Source organism: Monopterus albus, unplaced genomic scaffold, assembly GCF_001952655.1.
Source record: "Monopterus albus unplaced genomic scaffold, M_albus_1.0 scaffold91.1, whole genome shotgun sequence".
Taxonomy (NCBI): Eukaryota; Metazoa; Chordata; class Actinopteri; order Synbranchiformes; family Synbranchidae; genus Monopterus; species Monopterus albus.
The window spans coordinates 238,594-256,585 of NW_018127971.1; the positions used below are offsets into that span (position 1 = coordinate 238,594).

General features: G+C 39.3%; 1 protein-coding gene across 1 annotated transcript in view; it reads right to left on the minus strand.

Annotated features, from left to right (window-relative positions):
* Positions 1-17,142, minus strand: part of LOC109964651 (poly(rC)-binding protein 4-like) — a 20,009-nt gene extending 2,867 nt beyond the window's left edge. Inside the window, exons 1-11 of the mRNA XM_020608113.1 lie at positions 17,137-17,142; positions 16,948-16,971; positions 15,751-15,783; positions 13,511-13,627; positions 9,517-9,648; positions 8,204-8,332; positions 6,949-7,023; positions 5,465-5,536; positions 2,498-2,539; positions 2,327-2,402; positions 1,801-1,850 (exon numbers count right to left, since the gene is read on the minus strand). Of these exons, the coding sequence (XP_020463769.1) occupies positions 1,801-1,850; positions 2,327-2,402; positions 2,498-2,539; positions 5,465-5,536; positions 6,949-7,023; positions 8,204-8,332; positions 9,517-9,648; positions 13,511-13,627; positions 15,751-15,783; positions 16,948-16,971; positions 17,137-17,142 (756 nt within the window). The remainder of the gene's footprint in view (positions 1-1,800; positions 1,851-2,326; positions 2,403-2,497; positions 2,540-5,464; positions 5,537-6,948; positions 7,024-8,203; positions 8,333-9,516; positions 9,649-13,510; positions 13,628-15,750; positions 15,784-16,947; positions 16,972-17,136) is intronic.
* Positions 17,143-17,992: the final 850 nt, after the last annotated feature.

A 17,992-nucleotide genomic window follows, 5' to 3' on the forward strand; every position in this document is an offset into this window, starting at 1 on the left:
GATGGTGAGGGTGAACACATTTTTCTTCTGGCTAAATCTTCTTTGCGCATAAGTACAGTACTGCTGACTGGGTGTAAACAGTTTCTCAATGCATCTGTGTGTTGTGCACAATTCTCCTTCAGCATTCAGTGTGTGAGCACAGAGATGGATTGTGTGGCTAGAGTGTGGCCATCCTGAAGGGGGCGGCAGGCTGAGGGGGCTCAGTCATAGTTATAAGTCCTGTGTTAGTGGAACAATGGCTGGAGCTTACAGCTGTCCCTGCCACGTATAGCACTGGACTCCCTCATTCCTCTGATGCACTGTGGGGGTTTACTTGAGGAAAAAAAAGCCTTAAGGCATTTTAAAAATGTTGTTCATTGTGTCATGGCTATATTCCATATTGTACAGTGAAACCTCAGAAAATCAGTCCAATTCTTGGTTTTTCGCTCTCGTAAAATAAGAACAGCAGGGGAGCTTAATTTTACTGTCTGAAAAAGTTTTTTTTTCTTGTAATTAAAGAAGTATTTTTAGTCTGAGAGAAGTGCTGAACTTTGTTAGAATCTCTAAACATGTTTAGGCAAATGGGATTTATTTATTTATTTTTACATTGGATTTCTTATTGTCTAACCCCATGAAAAGACCAAAACTAACAAGGATTGTTTGTGTGATTTACTGTAGTTTACTCCTCTGTGATTAGACCTCGACTGTTGCCCAAAGATTATTAAAAATAGATTAAAAAGCCACACTGTAGCATTGGATGAAATGTTCCTTTATTACCATGAAATGGCCGCTGCAGCTTATTTTGTGTCAATCCAACCAACACTGTCCCAGGGCCATAAATAGTTACTAGTGTGTACTAATCCACAGTTGGAAATGGACCCCACAAAGCATTATTTACTCCTGTTTGAGTAACATTTGCTTAAAACTAAAGCTTTTTTAAAATAAAATTACACTATATAGGTACTTAGAAAAAAGTAATGAACCTGGAGAAGCAAGAATATAGAGAGATAAATTAACATTACTTTTGGCTTTTCATAGAATTTATTGATAGTAAGAAAAATATCCTTTAGTTTTCTGAACTACATTTTTTTTTGTTGAATGCTGTGATTCTGTTATTATACAGGACATCAGAGCTGCAAATTAAACCAACCAAAAATATAAGTAGACTGATCATCTGCAGGGAAATGTAGCCTGACTTTATTTTGAAGTGAATCTATGCATTCTGATTTCTTCTCTCAGATTGGAGAGACATTTCATCAAACCCTTGCGGCGGCTAAGTGAATAGGGAAGGATATTTGCCTGTTTTCCTATTGGCTGTTTTGACAGCAGACAGCTTCTAAGTAGGTCAGGGAACATGAGAGGATTTACTGAGCACTCATGGGAGACCCTCTAAGACACTGCAACTGCAGCCCAGAAAATAATGCAATAGCAATCATATCGGCTCAGAATCGCTCTATCCTTGGGTTAGGCCAAGGTTAGATGAATGAGGATTATAATAAGTTACCAACGCATCTCTCATCTCTTTTGAAGTCGCGCCAGGCGTGTTTGCAGTTGCAGCTACCACATCTGAAGTCACCTGCTGCATGGCTGTGCATGTGTGAGATGAGTGCAGACTTCCGGATGTTTTTCTTGTTGTTCAGCTGGGAAACTACTAACATCATCATACTCTAACTCTGTTTCTCAGACCTTACCGATAACACATTCCTTTCCATGATGTAAACCACATCTCTTTCATATTGCTTGAGTTTCTTGTTGTTCAGCTGGGAAACTACTAATATTATCAAGACTAAAAGACTAAAGTTATGAGTTGCTTCTCCTTACATCATTGGGAATAAGAAGCTCCTGAGATGTCTGGGAGTTTGAGTCCATCCCTGATGAGAGAAAATATAAGCATTAACTGAATGAAATTGACATATCAGGCATTTTAATATTCATTCATCTCTTTTATTCAGCCACATAAACCACCACTGACATGCTGAAAAAAAGCCCTTACAGCAGAAAACTGCCAGATACAGTCAAGCAGCTAATTTCCATTTTAATAGACTGATGTTTAACTCTCATTCTTTTCCTTCTCCCAGTTCTCTGACTCTGTGGAACGTATCATTTCATAGAACAGTTTCTCTCTAAGACCGAGAGACATGAGAAAACATTCAAGTTTCTCCTCCTTCTTTACTGACACAAGCACATAATCAGTACAGAAAATGACAGCAAGCCTTTACTTCTCACATCTAAAGTGTAGTGTTACAGATGGAGGAGCAATGCACAGACAAACTCTGCAAGCTGCTTATTTAAAAAAATAATGTAACTATTCATGATTAGAGTAATTTATCTCAGAGCAAATACTGACCAGGTATGATAGTTGAAGCAGGCTGGGCAATGGGACTCAGGCCTTGCTGCAATGACAGCTGATGTAGCTTGGCCAGCTGTGAAACAAAAAGGAAAAACTTGATTCAGCATACAAGAAACCATAAACTGCTCATGTTATATTCAATCATAATATATCTACAGATGGTCATACCTCTGAGTGTGGAATGCCATACTGGTTTTGCAAAGTGTAAGCCTAAAAGAGAGTATCCTGCATTAGTTAAATTGGAGCAGTAAAATCTCACACAAAGGCAATAAATCTGCAGCCATTTAATGTAAGTGCTTCACGGTCAATACGTGCCAGTTTTTAAGAATAAGTGAAATGCATGTTAATAGTTCAGCTTTCAGTCATGTAACCAACTAAACATGTTTTATACCAAACAACAACAAAAATAAAAATAACACTTTCTTCTTGTGGTCTCCTCCACTGCAGGTACCACACGTTGATTTTATTTGTCTGCGTTTTGAAATATATCTCTGAGATTTCTGCCTTCACCCACCCTGATTCAATGGGAGGTCACTGGGATTTTTCTTGGCATGCCCACAGCACTGATGACATATAAAAGATTCAACAGGTTCATCTCTGTCTGGAAACGGTGTCTCTGATGCTCTGAATAATACTCACACCCCAATGTGAAAAGATTTTGCTTTATGTCTAAAAAACAATATAAGAGTAACTCTCAAAGTCAACCCGAAGTGTTTTTCCGTAATCTGTTTCTCTTTGCTTTGTTATAACCAAAACATATACATAATATTTAATGTCTTATGTGGAACCACTCTGGTTTTCTGTTCCTGGGGTAAGTGTATTCACTTCTGGTTTACTGTGTTTGCACCATGTTGTGCTTACTAGAAGGTTGTTTATGGATCAAGCTCACTGGTTTCTAGGTTTATCTGAACATCAGCTATTATTTGAGTCACAACATAGGCCTGCACTACTTAAGCACCTGTGTTACAGAATTTCTTGCTCATTTCCAAAATTACTTGGATACTTTAGGTCAACTAGCCTAGAAGCTAGCTAAGCTAGTAGCTTGGTTGAGAGAAATGGTTTCCCCCTCTTCCTTTTGCTGGGTGTGTCCCATGTTCAGTTATTCCTCTGCCTCATTTAGCGATAATGGTATTTGTAATAAATGTCAGATCAAACTGGAAGTGCAGCTCCGCAGCATGGAAAACAGCCCAGCTATCCAGGTCCATGTAACCGGCGCAGGCCCTCCAAGACGTAGCTTAGACCAAGCCAGGTGGCTGGGTGACAGTTCGTAAGAGTTATAGCTCAAAACAAATGCTCATGGTTCATCGCCTGCCTGTTCATGTTTCAGATTGGTTTTCCCCAATCAGCGACACATTTGCCCGCTAAGAAACTAACTGGTAAATGGCGACTCCATAGTCAGAAACGTGAAGTTAGAGTCACCAGCAGCCGTTTTTCCTATCCACTGTCACCAAGTGCTTGCTCAAGGGGGATTTATTTGGCTTTTTCTATAATATTACTAATAGTAAGGTCTAGACCTTACTATGTAAAGTGCCCTGAGATGACTTTTCTTGTGATTTGGTGCAATACAAATAAAATTAAAATAAATTGAAACTGAATTATGTCTTCTGTGTCCTATGGATGAACAAGTACTGTTTATATGTTTTTACTGTATGTGTCAAAAGGTCATTTACAGAAAAAGAAGTGTAACAATAATCATGCTACATGGTGACGTTTGTTTTTTTAGACCCCATAGAGGTATACTGTAACTCCCTAAAAATAGAGCTAAAACTCCAGTAACAAAAATCCAGAGACATACTGCAGAGGTAAAGCAAATGAGTTATATTTTACTATATTCTACAGCTATTTTTATTTATTTGCAATTAAGTGGTGTGTATGTTTTGAGGTATCAGTTTGATAAAAGAATGTAAAGTATGTCATTTAGGCTGTTAAAAAGGATGCAGGGCCCACAGCACACTGAACTGAACATTATGATTTAAAGATATTTTTCAGTGGTGTGAACAGCATAAACAGAATTCCTTTTACCTCTATTTTGAAATGGTAAACACCTTATAGCCCAAATATCTCAAAACTAGGGCAAAGAAAGTAAATAAAACTATATGCATGGCTATATATCAGTCAAAGTGAAAAACATATTTTATTTTATTTCTGTATATTGTGTGAATTGACCCTTTGCTAAAAGCATGCATTACCAGTTGTGGGCTGTAGCAGAATAATTATGGAATCCTGCATGCTGCAATGAAATTCACTGTGCAAGCTGCTGAAAATGTTTGTCTTTGTTTATGTTTATACAGTGTTCATTCTCATTTTTTCTCATCTTCACTTGTGCCTGCAGTATCACCCATCCCCTCATTATTATAAATAATGCAGACTCTCATGTATTAATCCCATTTTCCCATACTCCACCCATGAGTACCTACTGTAATTAGTGAGGGCGGTGTCGGTGTAGTCCTCCTTAATTATGGTCTTAGCAGGCAGCACTTAGCTATAATCAATTCTGACCGACAGCAGCAATCTGATTACTACTGCTAGTCCATCCTATATGACTATAAACTGGAGAGGAGCACTCAGTAGATTAGAGCTGTGTTTATATAGCAATACACACAAGTACCACAAATTAGTAGCATTAAGCCTGACATTTACAGCATGAGCGAGTTCAGTTGTGAACTCTTATATTTCATTACCCACATTTAGAGTTTTTTCTTTTTCAATCTAGGCCTCATTTATCAGAGGTTAATCCCCTCTGGTACTATGACAGTATCTGCCATCGCTGTCATGAGAGGAATATCCCTAAAGCCAAAATGTTTCTGGTGCACAGCTAGTCAGGCCTAAAAAAGAGACGGTGGGGCTGTGGTGATGGCATCATGTTTCAGGAGGGTTATAGCTCTTATGACAGGCTAGAACAATAGCTGCAGCTTACGCTCAGCTGTTGTTTTTAATGCCTTATGCCAGATGGACTGTATAAATTTGGACATAGCACACAACCCCTGCTCTCACTCACTACTCAGATCCTCCCCCTGAAACTCATTTCTGTGCCCCACAATGAAGTATAAGATCAGTGTTTGAGATGGCAAGCTGATTTCTGGAGAGATTTTTATACTCATAAAAATAATGCTCAAAGAATGATAGCCCAGTTACCTGCTGAAGGTCTAGGCCACCCTGGGTGACTGAGTACAGAGGGTGTGGTGCAAATTCTGATGCCTCAAACACCTGAACAACACACGAGAGAAGCACAGTGTGAAATTATGTAGCTTATTACTGAAATGTCTTTCTGTTTACAAAGCCTGGACAGTCATTAGTTTTGCAGTGGAAGCTATGATTAGCATGAGACAATACGTTCTTACCACCTGAAACCTTCCATAGTAAAACTGATGTAAAAAATAATGAATGCAAGTTCATTTTTATGGGCTGTTGTTACATATCAAATTTGGTCTGAGATGGACTCCCGAGGCAGCATTTCTGACACGTTAACACACCCAACATGTTTATAGGATATGACTCATCTGCAGACCCTTTCCCATTCCACTTCATATCTCCTCTGACAAATTATACCAACATTTTTTATCACATCCTGCAACCTCATTAAAGTTGTCTCCCAGTGACAAGGACCTTGCCCCAGGTTTAATTTGATATCTTATTATGAGGAATATAAAAAAAAAAGAAAAGCAAAGCCATTCCAGAAATTGACCGGAGTCTGAGGCAGCACAAACTGTGTCAGAACTGCTGACAGCTATGCAAAATATCTGGCTGCTAGAGCCAGAGGAGACGACAGGTCTCCAATCTCACTTGCTAATCTTGTGACTTGGTCCATGGTAGGATGGATATCTGTCCTTTCTCAAACAGCAGCATCTATAACGCACACACACAGACAAACAAACCACTCAGCCCCCCACTGAGGAGCATCAACATGAGTCTTGTTTCAACACAAGCATTAGTCAGTATTCCAGTGAATGATTCGATTATGGTAATTCAGTAGTTCTGACATTTTAGCTGTTGGTCAATCCACCACTTTGGTCCACAGCAAAATATCTCTACAACAAGTGAATGGATTGCCATTAAATTTTGTACAGAAAAAGCATGAATCCCAGTGTCTTGATGAATCCCCTGACTATTCATTGAATATCAGAGCAGATCAAAAAAAATTCTCTTATTCTCTTATGCTAGTGCCACCATGAGGGTGTTATTTGTAGTTCTCAACAAATGTTGGATGTTATAATTTAGTACAAACATCCATGTTTCCCTCAGGATGAATTGCAATAACTCTGGTAAGCCATTAACGTTTTTATTTAGCACCAACACCTGGTTAAAATTTTGATTTACTCAACTGTCATTTAATACCAAATGCCTTCAAAAGTAAGAACTGGCTTATGCTAGAAAATATGTAGCTTGTAAAACATGCTGTCAAATCTCATTGAAATGAATGAAAAAATAAAGCCAGACATGAGTTCAAACCCTGCTTACTTTCTCAGCATGTCTCCTTTCACGTTCACATGAGTTTATATTATATGTAAAGTTAATTTTTCTCAAACTGCCACAAGAATCCATCAGCATAAAAAAATCACCCTGCACTTTGACAATCACTGTGGTACTATTCAACCTGTGTAGTAAAATCTCTCTCTCACCTGGTTCCCTGCGATAAGAAGGGCAGCTGGTGAGGGGCTTGGTCGATAGGGGATGGTGGCACCCTTTGGAGGAGACTAAAACGTTTTAAAAAACAGGGCAAAGGGTGAGAGTTTATAATAAATCCTTTATCACAATTCTCACAGACATGAATAAACTATACATCTGCAAGTGCAAATAGTGTTAAACTTCCACAACATTAAGATTAAATGACAATTAATGGTGAACTAAACTGTGAAGCCATATTATTGCCTTGTTTGGTTTTCTTTTGGTAACATTATTCATTCACTGAATAATTGGAACCGTGTAGTGAGAACTCTATAGATATTAGCTGTGAGCTTTAGTTTGTATCAGACCTCAAGGCTGTGCAATGATTTGCCCTCTGGATAAATCAAGCATCCATTGATAGTGAAGCATTCAAAGATAAAATTCTTCAAATACCAATAGGTAAAGGATTAAACAGTGTACATGACACTTTATATCTTATCGAGCAACTGCGGTGTTGGTGATACAGTTTAAAATAGTTTCAAATGTAGAGCATCTTTTCTGTGGGAGCAGTCACAGCAAATTCTTTGTATGACTTTGCATCATTTAAATCTTGGAGCCAAAAGCAAGAAGCCGCTGGTACAGAATCCTAATGAAACTTGCAAGCCTTTGAAGAAAGCCTTGGAAAACTGGATCAAACTAGTAATTAGTCAGTCAGGTCCAGCTGCATTGCTAAAACAAAAAGGACTTGTGTACTTCCACGAACACACAGGGGGAAACTGTGCTTTGGGTTGTTTTTGTCTCTTGTCCTCCTTGATGTTCTCAAGAGAGCTGTTGTCTAAAGGTGGACAGATTTTGCTGCAGGCCAGTTTGTTTTCATTTAGTGTCTAAGCCCTGACCTGAGAGTTGCACCTTTTGACTCTATCCGATGTCTGCTGTCTGCAGATTACAACACAGAAAGTCCAAGTAATAAAGAATTTGCACTGCTTGCGTTGTATTTCCTGTGCTCTAGACGAGGGTAACACTGAAGAATCTGATTAGCAGCACTCTGAATGTAGTCATCTTCCAAGCAACACCGTGACAGGTAGTATTACTGTATGTACCAAGGGTGACTAACACAGCCCACTAGAAACGCAGTCATTTCTCCTGCAGAGGAATAGATATTAAGTGCATGATGATATAATGAAAGCATGCGTGTCAACAGCAGCAGTGACAGAGCTATGACATAATGTCAGCTAGATGTGGAATAAAAGAGAGGAGTAGTATTCCTACCTCCAGGATTACTGTGCAGATGAGCTTGACACACTGGATTACCGATTCCTGATTTCCAGATATCGTCACCCCTCGTTCAGTAGAGTTGGGCAGCAAATCCCCTGCCACCTGTATCTGAGCTCCGGTGCTCTGCAAATGATATGGTTTAAAAAAAAAAATTTTGTTTGATTTTGGAGCTAAGAGGTGCCATGATTAAACTGCCATGGCCTCTTTCTGTGCCTCCCTGCTGACTTTGCTGACCTCATATTTTTCCTCTTATTGTGATGAAGACCTTCTGTGCTATAGTATTTGAAAGTCCTGTCAGGTTTAAAATAAATGAAAAGGCGCCCACAATAAGAAGATATCATTCTCTTCATTTTAACTTATACATCTCTAAATTAACATGCCTGCCGGCAAGGAGTAAATCCTCTCATGTTTTATCTAAATTTGCTGATGTCTCCATTGGACTGTATTTGGAGGCCATTGTTGAGCCTCACAACTCTCAAAATGCTTCTGCAAATGAGTATGCATATTGTGGAAACCAAACAAACAAACCAGAGGTGAGTAAAAAACACTCAAATAAAGATAAAGATGAGGATCTGACATATGTTTAACCAAAGTAGATGATTACACAATGAAAAAGGCATAGCCAGAACATCTTCTTAAATGCTGTTATGTGATAGGTTGAACCAAATAAAAGGAAACTTCTTGTTCATTTGGATGTGACACCCCTCTTCTTTTTTTGTGCCAATCAAACAAAACAGATCTGCAACTGCAACAATTTTAGCTATGAACAAGATAAAGAAAATCAGTCTAACTGCAGAAAATCAAGTGGATGCTAGTACAGTTGAGGGTAAAGGCTAAAATGAGAGAGTGGCACAGAGCTAAAGTTACAGAGTCAGATATCTCTGGCAGCAGATCTGATACATTTAATCCTAATGTTTCAACTAGGCCGAAATGTAGTCAGGAGACTTTCCATTTCAGCTCCCATTGCTGAGTCATACTTTACATTGTATTAAGGGATCTATGTGGGCTGTATTGTCTCAATAATTTCCTATCTTAATGATCCAAATACAACTTTTTCTTGCACCAGCTTAAGTGGAGATAAACTGCATCTGCTACAATGAATATTTTTGCATGGTTTTACCTCTAATGTAAAACTAATACAAAGCCAGTGGCAGCTCCATTAGCCTCAGCTGTAGGCCTGCTTTGTGTTTAGTGCTAATTAGCAAATGTTAGCATGTAACACTCTAAAATAAGTCAAGTCAAGTCAGATTATTTAAAAAGCACATTTAAGAGTGGCTTTGTGCTAGACTTGTGTTTTGGCTGCTCACCTCTCTGATCTCCTTTATCTTGGCCCCTCCCTTCCCAATGAGAGAGCCACACTGGCTGGCAGGGATGACCAGCCGCAGGGTGACTGGTGGCTTGGAGCTGATGGTGCCGTTGGCCACCAGTGCAGTCAGGTCCTAGAGGAAGATACAGGAAAAGAAAAAATGTGGTGGGAGTCAGGAGGAAAGAAAGTGGGAGAGTGAACCCCAGAAGAAAAGATCCGACAGAAGGGGTCAAAGTGGAACTGGAGGGTGTTAACTCCAACAGGGAGGACTAAACAGGCATTGAATCCGAGTCAAGCACATTTTATTTCCCTATTTGGGCATTCACATGAATCAAAACACACTTTCAGTTTCAGTTAATTAAGCCCTTACTCGTTAAGTAACTTGACTGAATGTTTTGATATTAAACAGTAAAAACCAAGTAAAATTAAAATCTCCCCAATTATGTCATGTCATTATTAGCCATGTTCACTGCTTATTAGCATATACTATACTCAATATTCACAATTTGTTTTGAACAATCATAGCACAGCCAAACTCTTTTTTCCCCCAATACATACATGTAATAGATCCCTGGGATAGAAGTGGCAGGTGGAGTTTTGGGTGGGAGGCAGGGACCAAAGAGCAATCAAGCATCTGCACATAATTAACCTTTGCCTCTGTGTGTGGATGTTCCAGTATGTCCATGTGAGGCTGGCCAACTGATACTATACAGCATGTTCTCTAGTCCGGTGTGGGCTCTGCTAGGATGTTTAATCATTTATATGGACTAAGAAAGGTGAAACATTAATTGCAATACTGGTGGTGAGAAACTCATGCTCTGAGTTTTTTCACTTTGCAACATAAAACTGAGCCAGAGCACATTGCTCACTTGTCCTTCATCCTGCCAGCATATTGAATCTGGTCACGATGGGATTTTTTTCTAGAGATCATTTGAAAAGAAAAGAAAGAACATATGTTTTCATTTTTGTGGGCTTACTGTATTTAAAGGCTACAGGAACCAGTTTTCATTTACTAACAATTTTCTCTTAGAATTCAAGAAACTGCCATGCAATGAGATTCAATTAAAAGTAATAGGTTAACAGTCATTTTTGGGATATAACCTTATTCATTTCTTGCTGAGAGTTAGTTGAGAAGATCAATGCCACTCTCATGTCACATTACATTAAATATAGAGCTACAGCAACTACAGGTTAGCTTAGCTTAGCTTGAAGACTGGAAATTTGGGGACAAAACAGGTCCAAAGGTAATAAAATCTGCCTACCAGCTCTCTAACACTCACTCATTAACACACCTTGTGGTTGTCGTGGTTGGTGATGGTCAGCAGATTTTCTTTTTTTTTTTTTTTTGGATAAAGCCAGGCAATCTGCTAACCTCTGCTTTCAGTTTAAATATTAAGCCAACTGTCTCTTGGCTTCAGCTTCATATTTAAAGGACAGATATGAGTGTGGTGTCAATATTCTCATCCAGCCCTCGGCAAGAAGGAGAGTAATGGCAAACTATTTCTTTAAAACTGTCAAGCGCAATGGCACAGTAAGGGAAATTTATAAGTGCATGGAAAAATTTTATGACAAACCCTTTTAAATGCCTAACGTTTTAAACAGTTGTTGCAGCCCAACAATACAAAGATATATTACCTTAAGGAAACAATATTTAAGGTCCCTCTCCTGTTTGCAGGTGTTTCACTTTGTTATTTAATATTCTCTGTGCAAATTGGTGCATGTGCAGAGTTTACAAATTCATTTACTGACATTTTCAGACAATAAATAACAGTCAAAGAAAGAATGGCTGCAGAAAATACAGTATCTACATTGTCTGTGTATGTTGTAGATGTTTATCAGTTTAGACAAATAGGAGCCTCACTGATTCAAAGCGTTTTCTTACAGTGCAGGCAGCAAAAACCCATCTGCTCTGCAGTGGGTGGAGACTGAGCTTTTAATTAATGAACAGTGTCTCTCTTTGAACCTTTGAAATGTAAATACACTGTGCTGTCTCTCTTCTCATCAGAGTTCAACTCAACAAATGTGTGACCACATGCAAACACACACTGCTGCTTGTTTGGAACGGTTTCTTTTGAGGCCAGTTTGCCATAAAATTTGCAGAGCTTGACTTAAGAGAGGACAGCGAGTAGCCTCACGGAATTTTAATTATTAAGAAAACTGCATAATGTTTCCAGTAACTGTGAGCTTTAAGTGTGAAAAGCGTATTTTGATGTGGCTCTTGTGCCTCTCTTCTTCGTGTCTATATTTAGTGAGGCGTACCAGGCTCGCTGACGTCTTGTCTCATTAGAAGAGGAGCACACAGCTTGTCTGTACAATCACAAGACTCTGGGCGTCATTTTCTTCATTTGATCTAAAAATATGAGCCACATCTTAACAACCGTGAACGTTCCCATACTTTGTTGTTCCATCCCAGCAAAAAGAAACACTTGAAGCAAAATGGCGGGTATAAGACAGCAGGTTACACAAGCACAAGCACAAGCACAAAATGTTGCTGGGCTTAAATCCCTAAAGGATATTGTGTTGCTGTTGGGATAACGACTCCAATACAGATAAATGATGTGGCTTTCTTGCATACTGTGCCTCAACATCTGGGAACAATTAGAATGACCGCTTTGCTGTTGAATACCTCCACCAACCAGTTAAATTCAGAGGTAAGGGACAGAGGTGAGGTCACTGACCTTGACATTTGACTACCACAATCTAATTAGTTCATCCTTGAGTCCAGGTGGACACTTGTGCTGAATTTTAAGAAATTCCCTTAAGGCGTTTCTGACATATTGCGTTCACAAGAATGAAATGGACAGACAACCCGAAAACATAATGCCTCCGGTCACAGCTATTACCAGCACGGAGGCAAAAGTAAAACTTGTATGATAGTGCAGTGCATGTCTTGTGTTATCAGAACACTTTTTTGATATTTAGATCACTGTATTTGCATTAATGTGGCAGCAGTTGGGGAAAACGTCATCCATAAAACAGACAAACACACAGAAGCGATCAACTGCCAAATGAAAGAACTGAGTCTGGAATGCTGTGTAAACATGAACTACTGACACAGAAACAAATGCCAGGTCTGATACACAGTCACAAAAAAAAACTGATTATTGTCGTTTTTAATTAAAGGTGTTGGGCATACAATAACTCAGCTATGGTGGAACCAGCTCACAGTGGGTCAGCCAACATGTTGCCATGGAAACTCAAGAGTTTCAGGGTTGAAAAGAGGTGAGTGTGAAAGATCTTTAATGAATACTGCACTGTGTTCCCAGCCAGTGTGTGTTTACCGAAGGCTGTCGACCTGAGCAGGGAGCACCTGTTTCCTTTCTAGCATCTGTTGTGGTGGTAAATCAGAGTGAGGACAGCTCTCGTTCCACCATATTAATTAGTGCAGTGATGGACAGTCACCATGGGGATTAATAGCACGAGGAACCTGTCATCTATAACTTGTTAGAAGATACAGTATACAAATCCTTCTCATTAAGGGGTACAAAATGTCATTTACATTTTTATTGAGTTCATGTTTTGCACAGTAAAAATATAAATAGAACAAAAAGATTAAGAATGTAATCAAACAACTTCAGAATTCCACTTATTCCGAATTTTCATCTGCATCTGCAATCTTACCTGAAAGCACATCAAGTGAAACACAGCTAAATCTCTTTCCTTCCCTTGATTCAATACAGAGTACAATCAATAGTGGTAAAAGCACATTAGCTGCGACAAAGCTCAAGAAATGATTTTTTTGTAATAATGTGGTGAAATGGTTTTTGCACTTTTCCCACCTCTTACAAAAAGTTTTGACTCCTCCCAATTTTCCAAAAAGTTTCCACATATTTTTTCCTAACTGTGTCCTGATTGTTTCCTTCTATAAGAAACACTGGGAGACACAGAACAACACTCCTCCTATTTTATGTTTAGAAAATAGTTTTCATGGCTTGTTTATGAGAGATAATAACAACTGTATTTGAATGAGTATTATGCATTCCATTGACAGTTACCTCCTCCAGTTTGTATGTGATCATGGTGAAAGCTCTGAAGACGCTGTCTGTGGAGCCAGTGATGGTGATGATCCTCTCTGGACAGGAGCCCTCTGAGATGTTGACCCGAGCACTGCTCTGTTGGGACACAGGTCACTGGGTCACTTATGGTCAACTTTAAAGGTAGGGTTGGTGACCTGCATGCAGTGTGGGCAGCATGAGAGCAAGAAGACCGCCACATGGAAGAGATACCTTTTGCATGCAGCCATGGGTGGGGAGAATACCAACAGTAGTCAGCTCTAAGTGTATAGATAGGATTGTAATGCAGTTAACTGGGCATCAAAGGCCACATGCAGTGTTTGTGTTACCAAGACAGAATAAAGTCTGTGTTTTGAAAAGAGTTAGCTGGACTCCCTCTTCACTTCCCCCGCTGGAAAAGCCCAGACTTCTAGTTACTGGCTATGAGCCAGGACTAACCCAGTTTGGCCATGAACCAGGGGTCCCCAACTACAGGGGGGCACAAATCTGTGTGGGTAACAACCTTTTTGAGAAAGTTACAACTAAAAAGAAGTTGGATGCTGCAAGAAGTAAAAACAGAATGAACTTAAGTGTAGCTTTTGAACGGCGGGGACAACTGAGAGAAAAAAAGGGGCTGAAAAGTGACACCATGGTGATCATATTAATGCTGGACAGGTAATTATCAGTTTTGTTTTGTTTGGGGAGCATTTATTATTTTCCTGAAATCTGTATGTAATGATCAGGCAGTGTGTGTTGCAGTATGCGTTGTGTTTTGGAAGAGTGGCTTTGGAGAGAAGTCAGAATGAAAAGGTGGGATTTCTTCAGTTGGCTACTTTCAAAATTTGGCTTCCTCTTGATGGTTTTTCCAGAATCGCCAACCATACCTTTAAAGGAACTGTTAGACATTTTGGGAGACATGCTAATTTGCTTTCTTGCCAAGAGTTAGATGAGAAGAGGGATACCACTCACTCACGCTGTCTTCTGTCCATTAAACGTGAAGCCACAACTGGCAGCTTAGCTTAGCATAAGGACTATAAACAGGGGGAAACATGCTAAGCCTTGCTATTGGTAACAATTTTATCATGTGTCTCTCAACAGGAAAACAAATAAACATGTTTTCCAAAATTTCAAACTATTCTTTTAATCTTCTTGTGATTGGGTTTCCAGAGACATACAACACAGCACACCCAAGGGTAGGACATGATTTCTGCAGCTCAGACCAACAATCTATAGAGTTTCTCCTCTGGGCATTGCCCTCGGATGATAAATCCCCTAACCTCCGCTCCCCCCATTTTGTGTCCTTGTATTTCACATGAGTAGAAAAAAGAACAGCACTCTGATTTCCAGTCACTCCAGTGAGTCATGCTTCCACTGTGGCTTTTAAGGTCTGGGGAGAGACTGACAGGATGAGGCTCACACAGTTTGGAAGTAGCACAGGCCCAAACTGACTGGCTAGCTGGATGAATGGATGAATGATTACTATGGGTGAGCAGTTTATCCAGCAGCTCTGCCAGGTTGCATTGTGCCATGACCTCACTGTTCCTCTGTTTATCCTTCTGCCTCATAAAGTACAACATTAAACCTTAGCAGCCAGGGAAAGACGCAAAAGTGTCAGCCTAATTACTTTTTAATACAAAGAGTTAACCATGCTGCATTAGTTTGGCTGCACCCCTGAGATTTATAAAGAGAAAACAGAAGGGCAGACAGAGGAAAAGCTGTTTTAAATAGGAACAGAAGGAAAAAGGGGATTTGGTGAGAGAACAGCTAAAGGAAGGATAGTGAATGACAGAGCAAGAGGATTTAAGTTGTTATTGCCCAAAAGGCAATTTGGACAATGTACCTGTTCTATATGCTTTTCAGGCTCAAAGCTCCCAAACAGGCAGAGAGAAGTCAGCTTTATTATCTCATTATAATAAGATAGCTTGCCAGAAAGCCTGTCCAGTATTAGAGGAGCCCCTGACACTGAATTATGTTTTCTCTTGAGATGAAGCCATTGGACTTGTGGTCACAGACAAAAAAAGCATAAAATTAAAGTCGGCTCTTGTCTTGGTATAAGAAACAGGGAACAAAGTGTGGCTATTTCAGCTGTATGACATGCTGACACAGGCACACACAGCTAGTGACTCATAGGTGCACAGCAAGTAGCGTAACGTGTTAAGCAGACACGCTCAGAAACAACATGCTAGTAAAAGCACAGATGATGAAAAGTAGTAGTTAAAAGCTCTAAATTACAGACACCTTACCTCTTCTCGTATTCGTTTCACAGTCTCTCCTTTCTGGAAAATAGAAGGAGGGTAGTTTTAAACAGATTCAAATGTGCTTTGTTTTGAAAATATACACGGAATATATGTTTACATTAGTGTCCTCAACCTTTAAGTGAAACTTGGTGTTTCAAACCACAGAAGTCTTGCAATTTAGCAAAACTAATTTAATGATAGATTTTCAATTTGCCATATATATTACAGTCAGTTGTGTCCTCAGCCTTTTAAAAAAAAAGACACATCTGAAGGAAACATACACCAGCTGTAAGAACTCTGCCAGCGACAAAAATGTTTTTGTCAGACTTGTGTCATTCTGCAGAACATCCTTTGTTTTTTATTCACTCTCCTCTCTCCCTTTATGTTGGCTAAAGTCCATTCAAGCTGTCATAACTCTGTTCATACCTTCATGAGTCCACTGATGACTACAGCCTTACAAGACCATCAAAAACAGTATCATCTCACACCCTGGCTACACTGTTATTAATGCCATGCTCTAGGAACATCTATTGTTTGTCAGCCTTTGTGACCCTGGTGTAATGATGGGGAAGAGGTGATAGCTTTGAGACAGGAAGGGAAAAAAGGCTCAGAGGGCAAGTTATTAGTGCAACTATTGCGGTATTGCGGATCAAGTTTCTCTCTGTTGAGCTGCACAATATGAACAAAACTCATCTCTCTATTCTGCTCCTTTTTCTCATCACTTTCTATTTTGTATGAAATACTTTGATTTCTATAACACATAGCAGTATCCATTACAAAGCCTTTCTTTCCTGAGGCTCTATTTTTTTGTATTAATTTATGTTTTTGTTACTTCTTCTATTGATTTCCTTTGAAGGTGCAGTATTATAAGATGTTATAGCAGGAGCTTCTGAGGAAAAACACTGCAGCCAGGCCCTTCCTAACAGACACTAAAAGTGCCCACGAGAGGCCAACGGTAATGTCTTTGGAGTTCGGTTTCAACACGAGGCTTGCAGTCATTGCACTAATGTTTTGTTTGATGGATTACTGTGCTGTGTTATGGGCAGTGGATATGGTAGCAAGGTCTAAAGAGGTTGGTGTAAGGCAACTGCATTATGGGTGGGTATACTCAGAACAATCACCTGATCAGGGAATTTCATTGTTTTTATGATTAATACTTTTAATATGTGCAGCATTTTATGTAGGAGGAAAACCCATTCTCACCTTTCCTATGATGCTGCCAACCTCCTAAAACAGAGATAAATATAATCACATAATTTAAATTATGAGAAAAGCAAAGCATATAATCTTCTAATCCTAACATTTTATTATTCATCAATTCTATAAATTTGGTGTATAATTTATAAGGCAGTGAGAAATATGCTTAAAAATAGCCCAAATGCTGTAGCATGCATCCATTTATGAGGGTCACTCCCAAGCCCCCATCTCCAAAGTCCTGCTCACAGTTCATAGTGATGTGGGAGTGGCATGCAGGGAGACGCATGAACAAGGCTCTCTGAGTTCCTTTAGTGCTGCTCTGAGAGAGAAAAACAAATGTCTAAAGTTGAAATAAATTATCAAGTGTTTCAACAATATATGCTCTGGGAATGCAACACTTTGATCCTACCAGAAGAATATGTGACTCAAGTTACAAATATAGACAGTCATGCTAAAAATGTCAGTACACTGTGTCCAAGATGCATCTCATGGATACAAATAGTCACAAAATAAAAATCCTTGACAAGAAACTCAGTCTTATCATTCACTGAGCATTATGTGCCACTATTACAACTAATGCCAGGAATGCTTATACTGTTAACTGCATTGTTGACTAAATGATAATTCCCAGAGACCAAAAACATTCAGATGAACTGAGAATAAATCAAATCAGAAATAAAACACATTTCTAACAATGAATGGTCTAGTGACTCATAAGCACACATTGAAATCACAAATCTCTGTGAGGAACCTCTTCATTAGTTTGGTTGTAACAGTAATAGTGATTCATAAAGTCATAATGAAGACCACTGTGTGTACAGGATATTGGACAAAAAATGCACCAGCAGTGTCAGCGATGTCACATCTCATCAGAGCTTTGGGGTCCTAACAGACTATGGATGGCCATCGATGACTAACACACTACTGTATCGATGGCTGTCACAGGGCTGACACTTAAAAACAGACAACCACACACACCCAAACCCACTCCTATGGGCGGTTTAGAATCGCCAGTCAACATAACCCACATATCTTTGGACTGTTGGAGGAC